The sequence below is a fragment of the Limulus polyphemus genome, unplaced genomic scaffold (assembly GCF_000517525.1).
Source record: "Limulus polyphemus unplaced genomic scaffold, Limulus_polyphemus-2.1.2 Scaffold2223, whole genome shotgun sequence".
Classification (NCBI taxonomy): Eukaryota; Metazoa; Arthropoda; class Merostomata; order Xiphosura; family Limulidae; genus Limulus; species Limulus polyphemus.
Genome location: NW_013667833.1, coordinates 109,833 through 127,065, shown reverse-complemented (window position 1 = coordinate 127,065; position 17,233 = coordinate 109,833). Strand labels below are relative to the sequence as shown.

At 32.3% G+C, this 17,233-nt stretch overlaps 1 protein-coding gene across 1 annotated transcript in view; it reads left to right on the top strand.

The window, feature by feature from the left end:
• Positions 1–17,233, top strand: part of LOC106466326 (voltage-dependent calcium channel type D subunit alpha-1-like) — a 167,449-nt gene that overhangs the window by 71,088 nt on the left and 79,128 nt on the right. Inside the window, exons 7-12 of the mRNA XM_022394309.1 lie at positions 3,623–3,716; positions 5,736–5,896; positions 11,551–11,776; positions 13,601–13,811; positions 14,526–14,646; positions 15,670–15,746. Coding sequence (XP_022250017.1) covers positions 3,623–3,716; positions 5,736–5,896; positions 11,551–11,776; positions 13,601–13,811; positions 14,526–14,646; positions 15,670–15,746 — 890 coding nt within the window. The remainder of the gene's footprint in view (positions 1–3,622; positions 3,717–5,735; positions 5,897–11,550; positions 11,777–13,600; positions 13,812–14,525; positions 14,647–15,669; positions 15,747–17,233) is intronic.

The window sequence follows — 17,233 nt, the reverse complement described above, 5'->3', positions numbered from 1 at the left end:
AAAATGGTTAATTTAGGTTTATTTTGATTTTTTTTTTGGTGGTTACGAGGTTGGTCGAATTGACCAAACCTGTTTTGAGATAGAGTAGAGAAAATAACAGATAAACTATTAAGTTTTGTTTAAAAAATACGTTTGAAATTTATTTAGGAGGTTTTAGGGATTACACAAAGGAAATATGAGATTTTTAAGATGAGGAAAAGTATTTTTAATTTTAACATGAAAATTACTTTGCACATGGACTATTCAAAACAAATACTCAATATATTCATTGACAAATTTTATTAAAAATACTTCACTAAGAAATAAAACTTTTTGTATGTGAAAGACTGCCAAATGTTGTGAAGATATACTCACTATATTGAGAGTTATAAGTATTAAATCTATAAAGACTTTAAACAAGTACAAAAAGGTCACGAGGGTTGGTCAATCTGACCAACCCCGTGTTGAGAGTGTTATATGGAATAGTTGTTAAGTGGGGTTCCTTTTTAAATAAAGCAGAGTTCTCTGTCTGTCTGCTGTCACAAGTTGGCATGAGGAACTAGTCAAACCAAGTTCAATTTACTTTGGTAGAGGAACTCAGGTGATTCCTCTCAAAGATTAAGTTTTATAGATAAACAGCTGGATGAGCAGAACTAGCCAAACCAATTTCAGTTTACTTTGGTAAACAAACTAAAGTGACTCCCCCAAGAATTAAGTTTGTATGGATAAGCAGTTGGATGAATGGTAGGAGTTTAGAAGCCATTTCACTTTTACTACCTTAATGAAGGATTGAGAGCTCAATTGATTGAGAAGTTTGGCAGCAAAATATGTGAAGCTGATGCCATATGATGATAATGATATGATGACAGTGATGATAATGCTGAACATAGCAAGGGTATTTTTACATCAAATGGAGAGTTTAGGGCTTGGGGATCTAAGGCCTTCTGGTTTAACCCCAGTACTTGATGTGGTTCTAGTAAATAATATGTATATGCAAATAGACCACTTTTGGTCAACAATTTTAAGTAGTACACTATGAATGCCATTACTACAATATAACCAAATATAATATCATATTGTGCCAATATTTTGTTATGTCAGTTGTTGAGAACATGTAGTGATGTTAAAGGTAAGCTACTGAACCAGGGAGTGCTGAGCTATGTCAGTATTTGAGAAGGAGTAAAATGTAAGTTATCAAACTACAGGTGGTTGAATGAATCATGTTAAAACAATTGTGGAGCTTAACCATGTCGTTACAGTCAACATCATGCTCTGTCTGACAACTGTGCATCTTGACAATAGTTCTGAAGTATACTTTCCATTGCAAGTAGCTCAGCCGTAAGCACTTCTTCCTGCAATCTTTTCATAATTCATCTAGTGTATAGGGACAACAGTTTTCTAGTGCCAGTTTTAACAGTCGAGTCACAAAGAAATCAATAGCTGTTGCATCTGGCTCCTTGAGAGCTACATCTTAATATGGCATATATGTATAGCATGGATATTTTTTTCATTTTCCAGCTTCTTGAAGTATGGGGTTTTTGAACAGGAGCTATGTCTAAAGCCTTATGCTCGTGAATCCATACCCTGTTGACTTTGTTTCCATGCAAAACCAGTATTTTGTGTAGTGCAAAGATAAGAAAAACCTTTAGTGTAATATTAAGTTAAGAATGTGTGGAGGAGTAAGAGGGAAGTGATGAGTTATGTTAGTTGTTGGCAACATGTAGAGGAGTAAGAGGTAATTTATTGGAATAATGAATACTAAAATATGTATCAACTATTGAAGATATGTATTTCTGAAAGATGTAAGTTATCTGGCTAGGGAGTGTTGATTGATGTTAGTTGTTGAGAACATATAGGAGTAAGAAGTAAGTTATCAGGCTAGGGAGTGTTGATTGATGTCAGTTGTTGAGAACATGTGTGGGAGTAATGAAGTAAGTTATCTGGCTAGGGAGTGTTGATTGATGTTAGTTGTTGAGAACATATAGGAGTAAGAAGTAAGTTATCTGAGCTAGGGAAAGTTGATTGATGTAACTTGTTGAGAACATGTGTGGGAGTATGAAGTAAGTTATAGGACTAGGGAGTGTTCATTAATGTCAGTTGTTGAGAACATGTAGGAGTAAGAAGTAAGTTATCAGGCAAGGGAGTGTTGATTGATGTCAGTTGTTGAGAATGTGTGTAGCAGTAAATAGTAAGTTATCAGACCATGGATTGTTTAGCTGTGTCAGTTGTTTAGAATGTGCAGAGGAATGGGAGGTGCTTAATTGTGTCAGATGTATAGAACATGTAGAATAGTGAGAGGTAAGTTATTAGACCAGAGATTGTTGAGTTGTGACAGTTGTTGAGAATGTATGGAGGATTAAGAGGTAAGTTTTAAGCTAGCAAGTGCAATTATTTCAGTTGCTGAGAGCTTGTGGAAGAGTAAAAAGTAAGTTACTGAATTAGCGAATGTTTAGTTTCATCATTAGATGGCCATTAAACAATCCACCAAGTGTCAATAACATTTTCAAATTAAGGAAATAAAGTCTGGAAACCCTTTATATTCACCATGATGTTTCTGTTTCAGTTTAATAAAGTACTAATTTAATCATTAAACAGTTTAATTTCAAAATTCCTATACCTTTAAGTAAAGTTTGGACCATTTTCAGTTATTTCTTCAGTAGGTTGATGTAACTATTAGACACTTTATTCTCCTGCAAAACAGTGATATAAGATTATCTGAGAACATTGGAATATTTAGAAATACATGTGTTATGTAAGTAATATAGAAAGATCACAGTCACTGATTGTTTCAAGGGATTTTACTGTAAGTTGATAACTAAATTTTCAATAACATGGTAAATACATTTATTTTTATTCACAAAATTTTAGTACATGTTTCTGTACTTCGTGAATTCTAGACAAATGAGATGCTCTTAACTTAAAAGTGCACATATACAGCCCCTAGAAACAGACACACGTTTTCAATCTTGCCCAAGACTTGTCTCTCTATCCTTTTTTTTCATCTGACCATCTTTTTGGATACTTTGTTAAGCAATGAGGAGTAGGAACAGGGATTGCTTATTTCCCTTCCTCCCCAATATTTCAAAATAAAATTTCTTTTCACAGTGAGAGATAATAGCTGATCTTGTGGTGCCTCTGGCAGTTTGCATGGGTATTTTGTGGCATTTTACTACTGTATTGAAGTTGTATTAATGCGTTTTCTAGCTTTTTGTTTATATGTGGAGATAGAGATGTTGGAAACTTTGGTTTCCCTTTCCCAATGAATGGACTGGTCTGATAATGTAGGTATGTGACATTCTCGGAAGTTACATTCTCAATCATTCTACAAATTCACTGCTGTTGTGGATGTTAAAGAAAGGTGCTATACTGACTCTTTAAGTCTTTCTTTCTGCATATTTTGTAAACTTAATCACAGGAACTATTCATCCTGTTTATCTTAACAGTCAAGAAAGATGCAGATGCAGTAGCTTTCATGATTGGAGACTACTGAATTCTTACTGTACCTTGTTATTTTGTTTTTTATTCTTTATATACATTTACTTTTTTTTACTCAAATCTTTCTTTTACAGATATTTTCAACTAATATTAACATTTGTACAGGTCTTACCAAATTCTAACATAAATCTTGTTGTTTTTTAATTAGGAAAAGAAGAAGAATCTGAATCTTGTGATAAAGTAAAAGGAGAAACAAACAGCACGAAAATTCTAAAACCTCCTTCCAGGTGGTCTTTGAAAAGGTAAGTATTATGGTTAATGTGTTACTAAGTCACTTTTAAAGTGTTAAGTATTAATGCTATTGGTCAGTCTAGTGGAAGTGTATAAACCTTATGGGTTTGTTACCAACTTACTTAAGAAAGTTGAAGGTTAGTGTTTTCAAAAAGTTACACAACTTATTCATCATGGTAGTCAGATGAAGAGAAGGGACTTACTGGTTGCTTGGTGTGATGGTTAAAATAAAAACCTTATTCTAACTGATATTTCAGCTCTATAAAAGCAGCTTTCATGTGACTAAAATGTATCTTATTTGATGTTTCAGCTGTACTTGAAGTATTTCTCATACAAACAAATATTGTCGACCACCCTAACCACCTGGCCATGTCGGGCCACAGAATACAAGGGTTAATTATTCATACTTTTTTTATTTTAAAATCTACCTGATTTTGTTTTCATTGACTATTCCTTGTTTGTTTGTTCCTATTGCTAAGACTATTTGGTTATTCTTGGAAATATACAAAAGGAAGAATGGTATTGAGGAATCTATACACAAGGTGGCCCAAAAATATTTACCCACATTCCAAATGCTCATATGACTATAGTAAAAAGCCAGCAAAACATTTTTATTAATATTTCATAGAACAAATGAACTGTACATACACTGCTGCATCATTTGAGATGCTCAAACTGGGCTCCACCAGTGTTCAAGCAATCATGACACCTATGATGACATGCTCTTACACAATTTTCAACTCTGATTTCATGGAAAGCATTTCTGATCTGTTGCTTTAATTCATCAGTGGTTTGGGGTTTATAGTTAGATATCTTCTAATGTTATTTGAAATCAAAATATAACTTTTAGAATATATATACAGAAGTTGCATAACATAAAGATTGGGTATATTTTTGGGCTATCCTATATAACTTATAGTTGCATAAAACAAATAACCTCAGCTATGTCTATGTTTGAAATTTCAAAAATATTGAAACACTTAGCACATGTAAATAAACTTTAAGAAGACAAATTTTGTGACTTACCAGTGTAAGAGCTGTGTGAGTTTTTGCTGGTATAAATTAATACACAATACTGGTAAGGAATTTCATAGACAGTTCTGAGTAATGACAGTTTTTTTTAATATTAGCTATAATACTATGATACAATTTTTACAACATTTTCCATGCTGTTAAGTTATAAAATGTCTGTAAATATCACAAGAGGGTAACATGAATGTGTGTATAGCCTAATGGCTGTGTAACTTATTTTGATCTCAGACATTGTCATAAAAACAAATTGGCTCTAATGTGTGTATTTTTATGTTGAATGCTAGACATAGCTTGAGGCCCAGTTTGGCCAGTGATGGACAAGCACTTTTCTGCTGTATTTTTATCATTAGTACAGCAGTATAATTCATAATTCATAAAATTTTAAGAGAATAAAAAGGAACTTATTAGCCTATTAAGAATGTTCCTTTCAGCTCCCAACTATAACCACCCCTTACTACTCGTGTATTCATCCAATCTTTTCTTAAACTCAGTTAAATTTTCTGCCTCCACCACACTTGAAGGTAGCTCATTCCAAAAGCCAACCACCCTGTTTGAAAAGTAATACTGTCTAAACTGTATACAACTCCTATGCTGCCAAAATTTGAACTTATGACCCCTTGTTCTATTGTTTTCACTGCTAAACACCAAAAAAAGTTTGATGGATCTATAGTATCAATACTCTTAATAATCTTAAACACCTTAATCAAATCCCCTCTGATCCTTCTCCTCTCCAGAGAAAACAAGTTTAGAGATTTCAGTCTCTCCTCATAGGACAATCCCACCATCTCATGTTAAATGTGGTTTAAGGCTGGTTGTTTTTTTTGTGTTTTTTAATTTGCATTTAACACTGTGCTTAGAAAATTACATTCACAGTTTCAGTTCATTAGATATTTTAACAAAACTTATTAACTAAACATCCATTATTCTAGAACTTCTCAAGGTGTAGTGTAATTTGTTTTTAAGATAGTAAATGTCTGTATGGTTTTGTTTTTTAACAGGAAGCAGTTTGGTAGACAAAATAGGAAATTGAGGAGAGTTTGTCGTAAGGTTGTTAAATCTCAGGCTTTCTACTGGATTGTGATCATTCTGGTATTTCTAAATACCATAACTTTGGCTTCTGAACACTACAAACAGCCAAGTTGGTTAGACCACTTCCAAGGTAAAGTACAAGCACACCTTTATCTCTATTCTGGTATGAAATATAAACTTATATGAAACTCGAAGAATAGATACAAGTAGAAACTTTAATCCCAGAAGTATATCTTTGTGGGGGGAAGTAAGTAATAGCAGAGTAGGGAATAGATAAATTGTAAAGAAACACTTTTTTACATCTGTTATACATCTTAGGTCCCTGTAACGATGACTGGAAGTACATGATTGTTTGTTTGTTAAACACTAAGCTGCTCAATGGGTTATCTGTACTGTACCCACTGTGGCTATCAAAACCCAGTTTTTAGTGTTGTAAGCCTTCAAAGCCACTGCTGTGCCACTGGGGGACAGAACTACGAGATTAACACATCTGTTTTGGATTGTGCTATATAAACAATGAACAAAACACTTGTATTGTCCATGTTACAGGTATACTGATAAATCTACAGTATAGCTTCCCTTCTATTTGAACTAACTTTTTATTCTATGTATTACTTTACAGTCAGAGAAATATATATTTTTGCTTTCTTAAAGCTATTGTGACTTGCACATTATATACTTACAGTATTGTTAAAAAGCAGAGCAACTCCTTGAAGCCATTATTTTAGGGGAGTTGGTGGACAGGAAAGGAGAAATAAATATGTAAAAAATTACCAGTAGTGATATTATGCTTGCCTTAGTTTTATCACAGCTGTACAGAGGGCTGTAGTTATTGGAGAGTGTGATGCTATGATATGTGAATATAATACTGGAAGATATGAACCTTAGATTATCTAATTTATAGACTAAATGACATTTAGGTGTACTACAATTATTTCCAGTCTGTTCATTACCAGATTTTTAGGGAAGATGGTCATATCTGTTTAAAATAAATTACTTGTAGTTTCTACAAAACTTACCTATATACATGTCCATGTTGCTGGTTTTTCATTACTTGTCAACATTGTCATATGATGTTATATGGAAAGCACTTTGAATTGGACATTAAAGCACAACATTGTTAAAAAGAGAAATAAAATACAACCTAATATTCCATATTGGTTTTATTTAAGCCAATTTTTCACCATTATGGCTTCATCGGAAAAACAAGACACATGCTCATCGATTTAGGCTTATACAAAAGATTTAAAAATAATTTGAGACTGTGCATTACGGTGAACTTTGCCCAAGAATATATAAACAAATTGAAAGTACATGCAAACAGATATGTTATTACACTAATTAAGTACAAACAGTGAAAGTTAAAAATTCCAGGGTGATGTTTTGTTTAACTGTGGCTTATTTTCTGAAATTAGTAGAGCTTCTTTGCATTTTCTATTTAAAAAAAACAATGGCAGTTGATAGAAATGTTTACCATTGTGGGACAATCAGTATCAGTTATACCGTGTTTGGCAACAGAATGTTCAGTCACAGCACTAACTTTACTGTCTAATGTGTGTGCAGAGCTTGAAGGTGTTCATTAATTCTATCTCTAATAGTTCTGACTGTTTCATCAATGTATACAGAACCACAAAGTCTGTGTGTCAAACAATAGACATTCCTGTGGTTTCAGTTTCCTCTTAAATTTGATTTACAACCAGCACATTTGTCTGCAGGTTTACTGCATGTTTTGGATTTAAAAGCTGATCTTACTAACATATTGTTCAAAGTTCTACCTTATTTTTCAGTAATTCTGGTCTCAACACCTGATTGTATGCAAGTCTGTTTAATATGAGCTGAAATCTTAGGACTAATATATGGTATAACAACATTTGTGTGAAATTGCCTTTTTCATGTAGTTTTGTTGTGAGATAGTGAAATCTACTTGTATTTTGTTGTGGTTTTGTTTACTGTTCATTTACTATTTCTTCTGTCATTTAGTTAAACTATGAATTTGTAGTTATATTATAGTGTTAACTCATCTTCTAGCTAGAGTATGTTGAACTTGAAAATGCTTGTTTTTATTATGAAACTAATGCAAGCTTCCCCTAGTGGTAATGCACAAATATTAATGTTGTGAAGGATTATGTAAATTAACTTGTCACATGAGATGTAACCTCATGGTCTAACCACTAGATAAAAACCCTTCTTTCATCTTAAACTAGTTACTTCATGAGATATATTTAGAACAAATTATTACTAATTGTTACTTAATATTGTTACTGACCTTGAGAGGTGTTTTAATTTTAGAATACTGTGTTTTTTCATAGTTAGGTTTTTTTTTCTTTCAGTTCTTTTTCCTAATTCTTTTATTTATTGAAATTAATAACATTGATATTTATATTCTATTATTCATTAACTTTTGTATCAAGTCCTGGCCAAGCACGGATTTACTAACTCTTTTTTTCTGGAGTAATAGGTTGTGTTTTATATTTATTTTTAACAATGAATAGAACTCTCTAGTTTGCACTACAAACTTTGAAGTTACATAAAGAAAAACATTGCTGTTGCAGCAAGGCTATATGCAACACTGTGCATGAAACTGATGGATAAACAGAAAAATGTTTAATATGTCACTTTCTTTTATTTTAGAAATGATTTGATACAAATGTAGCATAAACATCCTATTTATATAACAAAGTTGTTCTTCTAATTCTTTAGATAATATTTGCAATGTTAATTTAATATGTCTTATACTGGAGGACTGAAGATCCTTCTGTGACTTGGGTGACACTTATTTAACTTCTATTTATCTCTAAAAGAAAGCACTTGAGTCTTGAAAATGCAGTGTCAAGTTTACTCTATATATTGTTTTTTGATGATATGTCTCCTGGTGGGACAGTGGTAAATCTTTGGATTTACAATGCTAAAATCAGGGGTTCGATTCCCCTCAGTGAACACAGCAAATAGCTCAATGTGGCTTTGCTATAAGGAAACACACACAAACTTTTGATGATATATAATATTTTCTTGACATGTATTTGTTTAGTACCTGATAAAAATTTGAAATTATAGAGGTTTCATCAGTCCATTTGTTTTACTATTCTTTCAAACAACAACAATAACTGACAACTTCCCAATCCATAACTTTCTCTTATAGTTGTGATCTCATACCTTTCTAAATAACTTTAGAAACCTTATATTAGAAAAACTAAAATGTTAGCCATGCATAACATATTTTTATCAAATGTTGAGCTGAGTAGTAGATGGCAGTCTCAAGGGTGCTGACTTCTCATGTGGTGGCTGGCTGCCCTGCAGGAGGTAGAAGGTTAATATTGCCAGTAGCTTTCTGTCTGTATACCGTCTTATTGATTCCCCATCTTTGGCTTTTCTTAGCTACACTATATGGTACTTTGATTTCCAACTGTTTTATTTCATCTTGCTGCTTTCACCTTACTTGTACAGAAAGGGTCAATATCCTGACATCAGAGTTGTACTGTATTTGATATAAGGGCCTCTCCTGGACCTTCTCAGCTTCTTCATATAACTTTAACTTTTGTTTTCTACTTGAGGACAAACTACTCTGACTTTTACGTGAATCAGTTGCAAGTATTATGTTGGTAGTACTATCTGTTTGCAATTTCCAGCAGTTTATAGGAAGTCTTTATTTACATAGGAAACAATTTATGGCTATGATGTCTGGTGACTGTCCATCATGATCTTTAATTATATATTGTTGGGCTACACCCTCTGTCCAATCATTATATTTTCTGTCTAGGCTGATTTCCACAGGGCCTAGTGGCACCAAATGTTTATTCCTCATGAGAGCTTCTGAGATCTGTTGGTGACCATTTATCTCAGTGATGGCTTTATAGCACCTGCCTACTTGTGACTGTCTTCTGAGGTGCCTTATAATCAATCAGACTGGAAAGTGTAGTGAAGAATTTTGCTTGTAAGCACTATTTTATCTTTTTGATGCTGCTGAGGCTTTTGAGATGTAACATAGAGCCTTTGACCAGAGTTTAAACAGATGTTTTGTATATTTTCAATCTTATCCAGCTGAGTAGCACTCATTCTGATCATTGGTAGTGCATAATCCAGGATGAAGTGGGTAAGACTAGAGCCTAAGAACGGGATATTTTTCAGCTCTATTTTCTGCTGCAACTTACAATGCATTGATGCCTTTGGTAGCCGTGATTATACTTGTTTTAATTTTGCAGATGAAGTTAAGTTGTCCATCAAAGGTTAATCCAAGGTACTTCAGTGTTTTTCAAGAGGGATGGCAGTGCCTACAAGTGATGATATTTGTTTTTCCTCATAAGAATAACCATTGTTGAATGTACATAACATGACTGTAGCTCTGACAGGATTGATTACCTTCTGTATGTCGTTGTACCATATACTAACCCTAACATGGAATGGTTACATCTTGCTTCCAATTACAGCTTTGATAGAGCCTTTGCTGTACACTAGAATGTTATCAGCAACAGCTAGCACTTAACCCACAGCATATGTTTGGACTGTCAAGGTGGGCTAAATTCATGGTGTAAAGGTTGAAGAGGAGTGACAAAAGTGGTTATTCTTGAGGCAAACTGGTATTGATGGTGGTCCAGTCTGATTGCCAGCTTCCATGCTTCATCATCTTCTATTAGTGAATGCAGCTACAATCTGTCTAAAACAATGTCTTTTTAAAAGTCATAACATAGGTAAATTAATCTATAAAAATATATGTTTATTACATTCAAGTAATTGCTTAATCTTAAATATTTGGAAAAACAGAATGTGTAAGTTACTTATATTGTTATGCAGCTTTAATAACCAAGGTTTTGATTTTTCAATTTATGTAAGAGTTTAAATCTTTTTCTTTCAATTCTGCACTTGTCATAATATATTTTCAGCATTTTTTACATGGTTAACAACATTAATATCAAAATCAGGCATCATTAGGTGTGTTATTTAGACACCTGCCTATAAAAATTGTTCCACAGGCAAACAAATTTATATTATTCAGTACATTGTTGCCCAATGGTAGGAGAGCTGAAAACTTACATTTAATGGAAAAATGTTTAATGTAGATAACAGTCCATGTGTACTTTTCACATGACCACTTTTACATTTTACACTGATGTTCTGAGCATTATGTGGGCAGGAATGGGCAGCTGTACTCTACTATAGATATCATCTAGATCTAAAGGCTACTGCCTAGGTGATCTGACTAGCTTCAAAACCCTTCCGGTGTTCATCAAACTTTTTCTTCCACTACCAAATGATGAGGGTAGTAGTGATTCAGTCTGATAGGTAAGCCTTCTAGCTACAGCCTTCTCTGAGATCTGCCACCAGTATTTTTTTCAGGGATGCTACCTGTTACCCAGCTAGGTTGACTTCTGTAAGATCCTTAAAGGTAGAGATTCATACACCATCTGGACCTGTAGCTCTATCTTTAGATGTATTTATATCTCTGTTGATACATCCAAGCTAAGATGGCTTCTGTATTTGCAGGTAGTTTAAGCCTCTATTGCACATCACCATGGTCACATTGAATAAAGTATTTATGTATAAAGGCAAGTACAAGTCTGCTGTATAAAAATACTTTTATTCATGTAATTTTGGCATTTTGAAAATAACATGATGATTCTGCCAACTATTTAGTGTTTTAAGCAGTAGATTTATTTTGTGAGTAAAAGATCTTACAAAATATCTTCTATTCTGTACAGTCTGAATATATATGCTTTATAAAACATGTTCTAGTGTTGCTTATGTCAGATAGAAATTGATGATGTTGGATGTGTTGGCCTTTATTCACAGAAGTTGCCAACATGTGCTTTGTTGTCCTGTTTACCATGGAAATGTTACTGAAAATGTACAGCTTGGGCTTCCGAGGATATTTTATTTCTCTCTTCAACCGTTTTGATTGGTTTGTAGTGATCAGCTCCATCATTGAGGCTATCCTGACCTACAATGATGTGATGCCTCAGCTGGGCGTGTCAGTGCTGAGGTGTGTTCGTTTGTTGCGTATCTTCAAAGTTACCAGGTAAGTATGAATTAACCTTTTTTTTTGGTTAACAAAATTAAGAGTCATTTAGCTTCAATTACATTGAAAAAGAAAGAGAAACTAAGTCAGAAAAATAAAAAAGAACCTATTTGAATAAAAAGATATTTTTATCTGTAACATAGTAATATTCTACCATTTTAATCTTTCAAATTTAAAAATATATATCTTGCCGCCATATTACCTGTTAATATTTATTTGCATAATATAGTAGAAAATTAATTACAATAATGGTTTTTCCAGTGTAATGGAGTTTTTAAATGGATGCATAATTTGTATGGTAGTCCAGATGTTGATGAAGAAATGTGTTTTGAATGTTAATAATACGTGTGTTTGTAAAAGAGCTTCAGTCCTATTCAAGATGAATGCGTGATTTTTGCTTATGAACTTAATATGATCAAACTTTCAAACATATCTCTTAAGTGAGCTGATACAATGCCTTTAAACTGTTGAACTTAGAATTAATTAAAATAGCTTTGGGTTATGAAAGCTGTGTATGTTTGATTTACTCTAAAGAGTTAGAAGAAAAAATTAACCTTACTTGTTAGATACAGTTTAATTTCCTAATCATATGTCTGTTTTAACAGAATATTTTAGAATCGGGACTATCAAATAAACATATTGTTTAGTTAAAGACTGGCACAAATTGCATTTAACTTCAAAATGTTAGTTTAAAATTGTCATCTATTTAAGGTGAGTATAACCTTAAGTATAACTTAAATATTTTAATTATTTCTTCGAAAATTCCATCTTTAGATGCATAAAAAAGACATGTAGAGAAAAAACTCCATCAATTTGAAAAAGTTTTAAAAATGTCTTTTGTAGTCAGGCTATTTGAAAGCAATAGCAACTACAATCTTAATCATAGTCACAAAATACTATGCTTTTATGTACATTTAGCACAATTACTAAAAAAGTTTAAATACTGTTTATGGATCATTATATCATACATGTAAATGGTCTAGCACATGGATTTGCAGTCAAAATAACAAATCATTATATTTAACAATATATGAGTAAAAAATATCAAGCCAAAATAAGTATAAATCAGATAGAATTTATAATAATAAAAGGGCATATCTGTGGGTCTGTATGTGTGTGTGTGACTGCCATAATTCTATGAATAAAGAACCTAGAAACCTGAAATTTTGCACCCATATTAAGTGAACCCTGAGAGTGTGCACCTGGGTATTACTTAACTTATCTACATCTGTGCACACATGCGCATGCACATCTTTTTAATGAGGGAAGCTAGTGAAAAATCACATATAAAAGAAATGGTTCCTTATATAACAACCTCTAATATATAGAAAAGCCAGTGTGTTTTGATAACAGTGTTTCCAACAATGGCTTTTACGTCATGTTGTTTAACAACAAAAGTATATAGGTTATACTTTTATGCTAAAATTGGTTCAGAATACACACGCTATCAACCTAATAACCCAAACAAAGCTGGGTACTTTTGCTAGTAATAAAAAGTAACTAACTTAAAAAAAGAATCTTAACAACAACAAAAAAGACTTCTGCAGCTACTAGATATTGTGATATAATAGTTTTCGAACAGACAAAAGCCGGGTATTAGAAAGTAGGAAACACATTTCAAAATCATAGTTTTTGTGAGTGTGTATGTGTGTGTGAACAAATGAAAGTGTGATGTTTATGCTATTTATTAGTAATTTACCATAAAAAGCTAATAAATAATAGAACGTAAATAATAGTTTTTTATAATCTTTTCTCATTTATTTGAAATATTATTATGTATGATCAAGAAGTTGTTTTGATGTAAGTATTACATTTTGCCTTCAGGTATTGGGCATCTTTAAGGAACCTGGTAGCTTCTCTCATCAACTCCATGCGTTCTATAGCAAGTTTACTTCTCCTGCTCTTTCTCTTTATCATTATTTTTGCACTACTGGGCATGCAGGTCTTTGGAGGAAAATTTAACTTTGACACTACACAGGGGAAACCTCGCAGTAACTTTGACTCTTTCTGGCAGTCACTATTGACAGTATTTCAAGTATGACTTTGCTCAAGTTTCTGCTTGTAACTTGCTTTAAAGTTTTAATATCATCAGTAATGCCACTAACTGCATGTGTACCGCTATAATAATCACACACCAAGGGTTTTAAAAAATGTACAGTTACACCTTCAGGGACTGGTATATTTGTTAAAACACTGAATGGTACAGAATTGTTATTAGACTCATACAGACTAGTAATTTTAAAAGCCAATTAATTTATACCATTATCTAGTTATATAGCGTTAATGATTACATCTTTTTAAAAATTTTAGATGAAATTAATACGAGTTAAAATTCATAAACAACTTGTGTATATTATAGCTTAAAAAATATTTCAAACAACCTTTCTTACAGCTTTAACGTTCCTCAATATTTAAGCATCAGGCGAGAAAGTTGAGTTAAATTTTATTACAGCTTAAGTAGTGGGAAACCTCACAGCTAAGATGAAAAGAAAAGAGATTAAGATTTCAACTGGTCTGAAAAAACTCATTTTATGAAGTGATTGTTTGAAAACAACAACATTTTTTTTTATCATACAATTTAATAGTTGAATTTGTAGAGGAGAGTTTCACTCACATAACTCAGTATTTTGAATTTTCTTTTACAATCTATTGTCAAATCTAGGAGTTATATACTTTTGTAGTGTTCTTAGGTAGTGAAATAATTTTATTTAAATGTGTGTATTGATAATGGGTCTTCTGATTGTTTCAGATCCTGACAGGTGAAGACTGGAATCTTGTGATGTATGATGGAATAAATGCTTATGGAGGTGTAGGTTCTCCTGGTGTGTTGGCCTCCATCTACTTTATCATACTGTTTATTTGTGGTAACTGTATCCAGACTATTATAGTTTATTGTAAGACTAGTATAAATAAAATGCTAATAAAAAATGTAATGCTTCAACAGCTAAGGGATTCTATATCCTTAGACTTATTGTAAATCTTTTTTTGCTAACTTTTTGACTGATAAAACATTGTTCTGTAAAATAAAAAGAACTTTTACATCAAAATCCATCAACAATTTCTGAACCATGATCAATGCATGGATTTCAATCCAATATGGAGTTTTCGTTATCAAGAAAGAAGAGAATGGGCATCAAACCATATGTTTATACAGCTCGAACTCCTGTTAAGGTACCTGAGACTCACACTTCTCTACTCCATCTGTGTTTTTCATTTCAATCCTTCATTTCTTTAGCTCAATCTTTTTTTTTTTCTAACATTTTGGGAGTCCATTCACTCAGCTCACAACGATGGGCCCCCAGTGGCACAGCGGTATGTCTGCGGACTTACAACACTAGAAACCGTGTTTTGATACCAGTGGTGAGCAGAGCACAGATAGCCCATTGTGTAGCTTTGTGCTTCATTACAAGCAAACAAACACAACTATGGTCATGTTTTCCACAATAGCTCACTTACACAACTTAATCAGTTGTACTTAATGAAGATGTACTCTAGCAGATTGAAACATTGTCCTGAAATGTCCAAGGCAGCTGCAGTCTACATAAGTCATCAGTCAAGTCCTCAATATTGGTTTAACATCCTCACTAAAAAATTTCTGTATTTTTGTTGAAAAGATTTTATTAGTGGAATGAAGCCTTTTTTTTTTTAAAGTTTAGTATTGTTGTGGCACGTTTTATAATATTGATATGGTATCATTTAAAGATTAGTTTAGGAGCAATAATTTAGAGAAAACTATTGATTTGCATATTAAAAACTAATTCATAATAAGTATTTCTATTTATTTAGGCAAATCTTGGAGAAAACCTGGTCACCTTGCATATATATAAGAAATTTTTATTATGTTTTAATGATTTTAAAATATACAAGAAAAGATTCCCTAACAGTCATAACAGATATTTTACTAAATGTATTTTTGGCCATTGCTGTGGATAATCTAGCTGATGCAGAGAGTTTGACAGCGATTGAAAAGGTAAATTTTCTCTCTCTCTCTTTTTTAAGTTTTAATGCAATTATATTTAAACACAACAAAGAACAGAAGTTTGTAATATACAGGTTGAGTTAATTAATTTTCTTTTTTTTTGTATTAACTTATCCATTGAAGGAGGAGTCTTGGGTAAGTTTTTCAAATGTTGAGATAAGTAAAACAGTAATTGGTCTGATCAAGCTTCTGTCATGTGCTGTTGTACTTGTATCAATGGGCCTTGTGTTGAAGCACGATTATTTTGCATAGTTTATGCTGTGTTTGGCTGCAAAACTGCTCAGCATGGTTTAAAATGTTGTAGGTGGAAAGCATTGTTTTAATTTATTAGGAAATTGATGTTACATTTTCCATTTGAAAACTAGAAATCATGTTCAGCATGTGATAAAATGTGAACTAATACTCAGTGCATAAGTCTGTCATCACTAACAATGTATCTTTCCCTCTATATGTTCTATGTAAGAGAGCAGGGTTATGATCATAAAGTATCTTTTAGATATATGTACTTATGAACAGTTTACTATTTATCAAGAATCATAAAGAATTATTTTTTCTGATTTTAAACATTATCACAGTATAATAATGGTTGGAGACGGCTTGAATGGGTAATGAGGAAAAACATTAATATAAGTTTAACATAACAGCAAACGTACAATGTTTCGACAAGGTTTTGTCATCATCATTAAAGTTTTTCTTCATAACCCATTCAAGCTGTCTCCAACCATTATTAGTCTCAAAGTGGGTTCCTCGTCATTCATTTATCACAGTATATCTTTTGCAAGTTTAAACTGAAAGTACTGTATTTGGGTAAAATGACCATTTGCAACAAACAAACTACAATATATATATATATTATGATTATAATACAAAACATCTCTGTCACCCCATAAATCAGATTTTCGAAGGTCTCTGTTGTCAAAAAGGGTTGAAATCACTATGTTTTGGTTTTGTAAATTCTAATTTTAAACTGAAACAAAAATCAATGGTACACATGTAATTTTCATTCATAGTTTGTCCTCTCAGTAGGTTCATAGAATATCATTCATTTGGAAAAGCTGGTAAATTTTTTATTTGTTTTCAGTCAAACTTTTAAATGTAGATTGCAATTAGAAATGTTCATTCTTATATATATATTGGACAAATAAGCATTTATATTCATGAACACTATTTGTCCATTTTCCAATGTTTAAGTATACAACATTGTAGAAAACAATTTCTTTTTATTTGCAGGTGATATAGAATTATAATTGTTTTGTTTATTCTACTTCTAGAGAAGGTAAAGTAATGATCATTTTTTAGTTTGTTTTTATGTTATTTAGAAAATAAAACTCATGAGGTGTGGAAGTACAAAAGGAGATGGAGGAGATAATACAAAAATAAAAAATTGGTTGCAACATGAACGAACATTTCATCACTGCATGGGTTCTGAATCGACACACTAAAAGCTGAAAGAGAAATTTCTGAATAACAATAAGTTA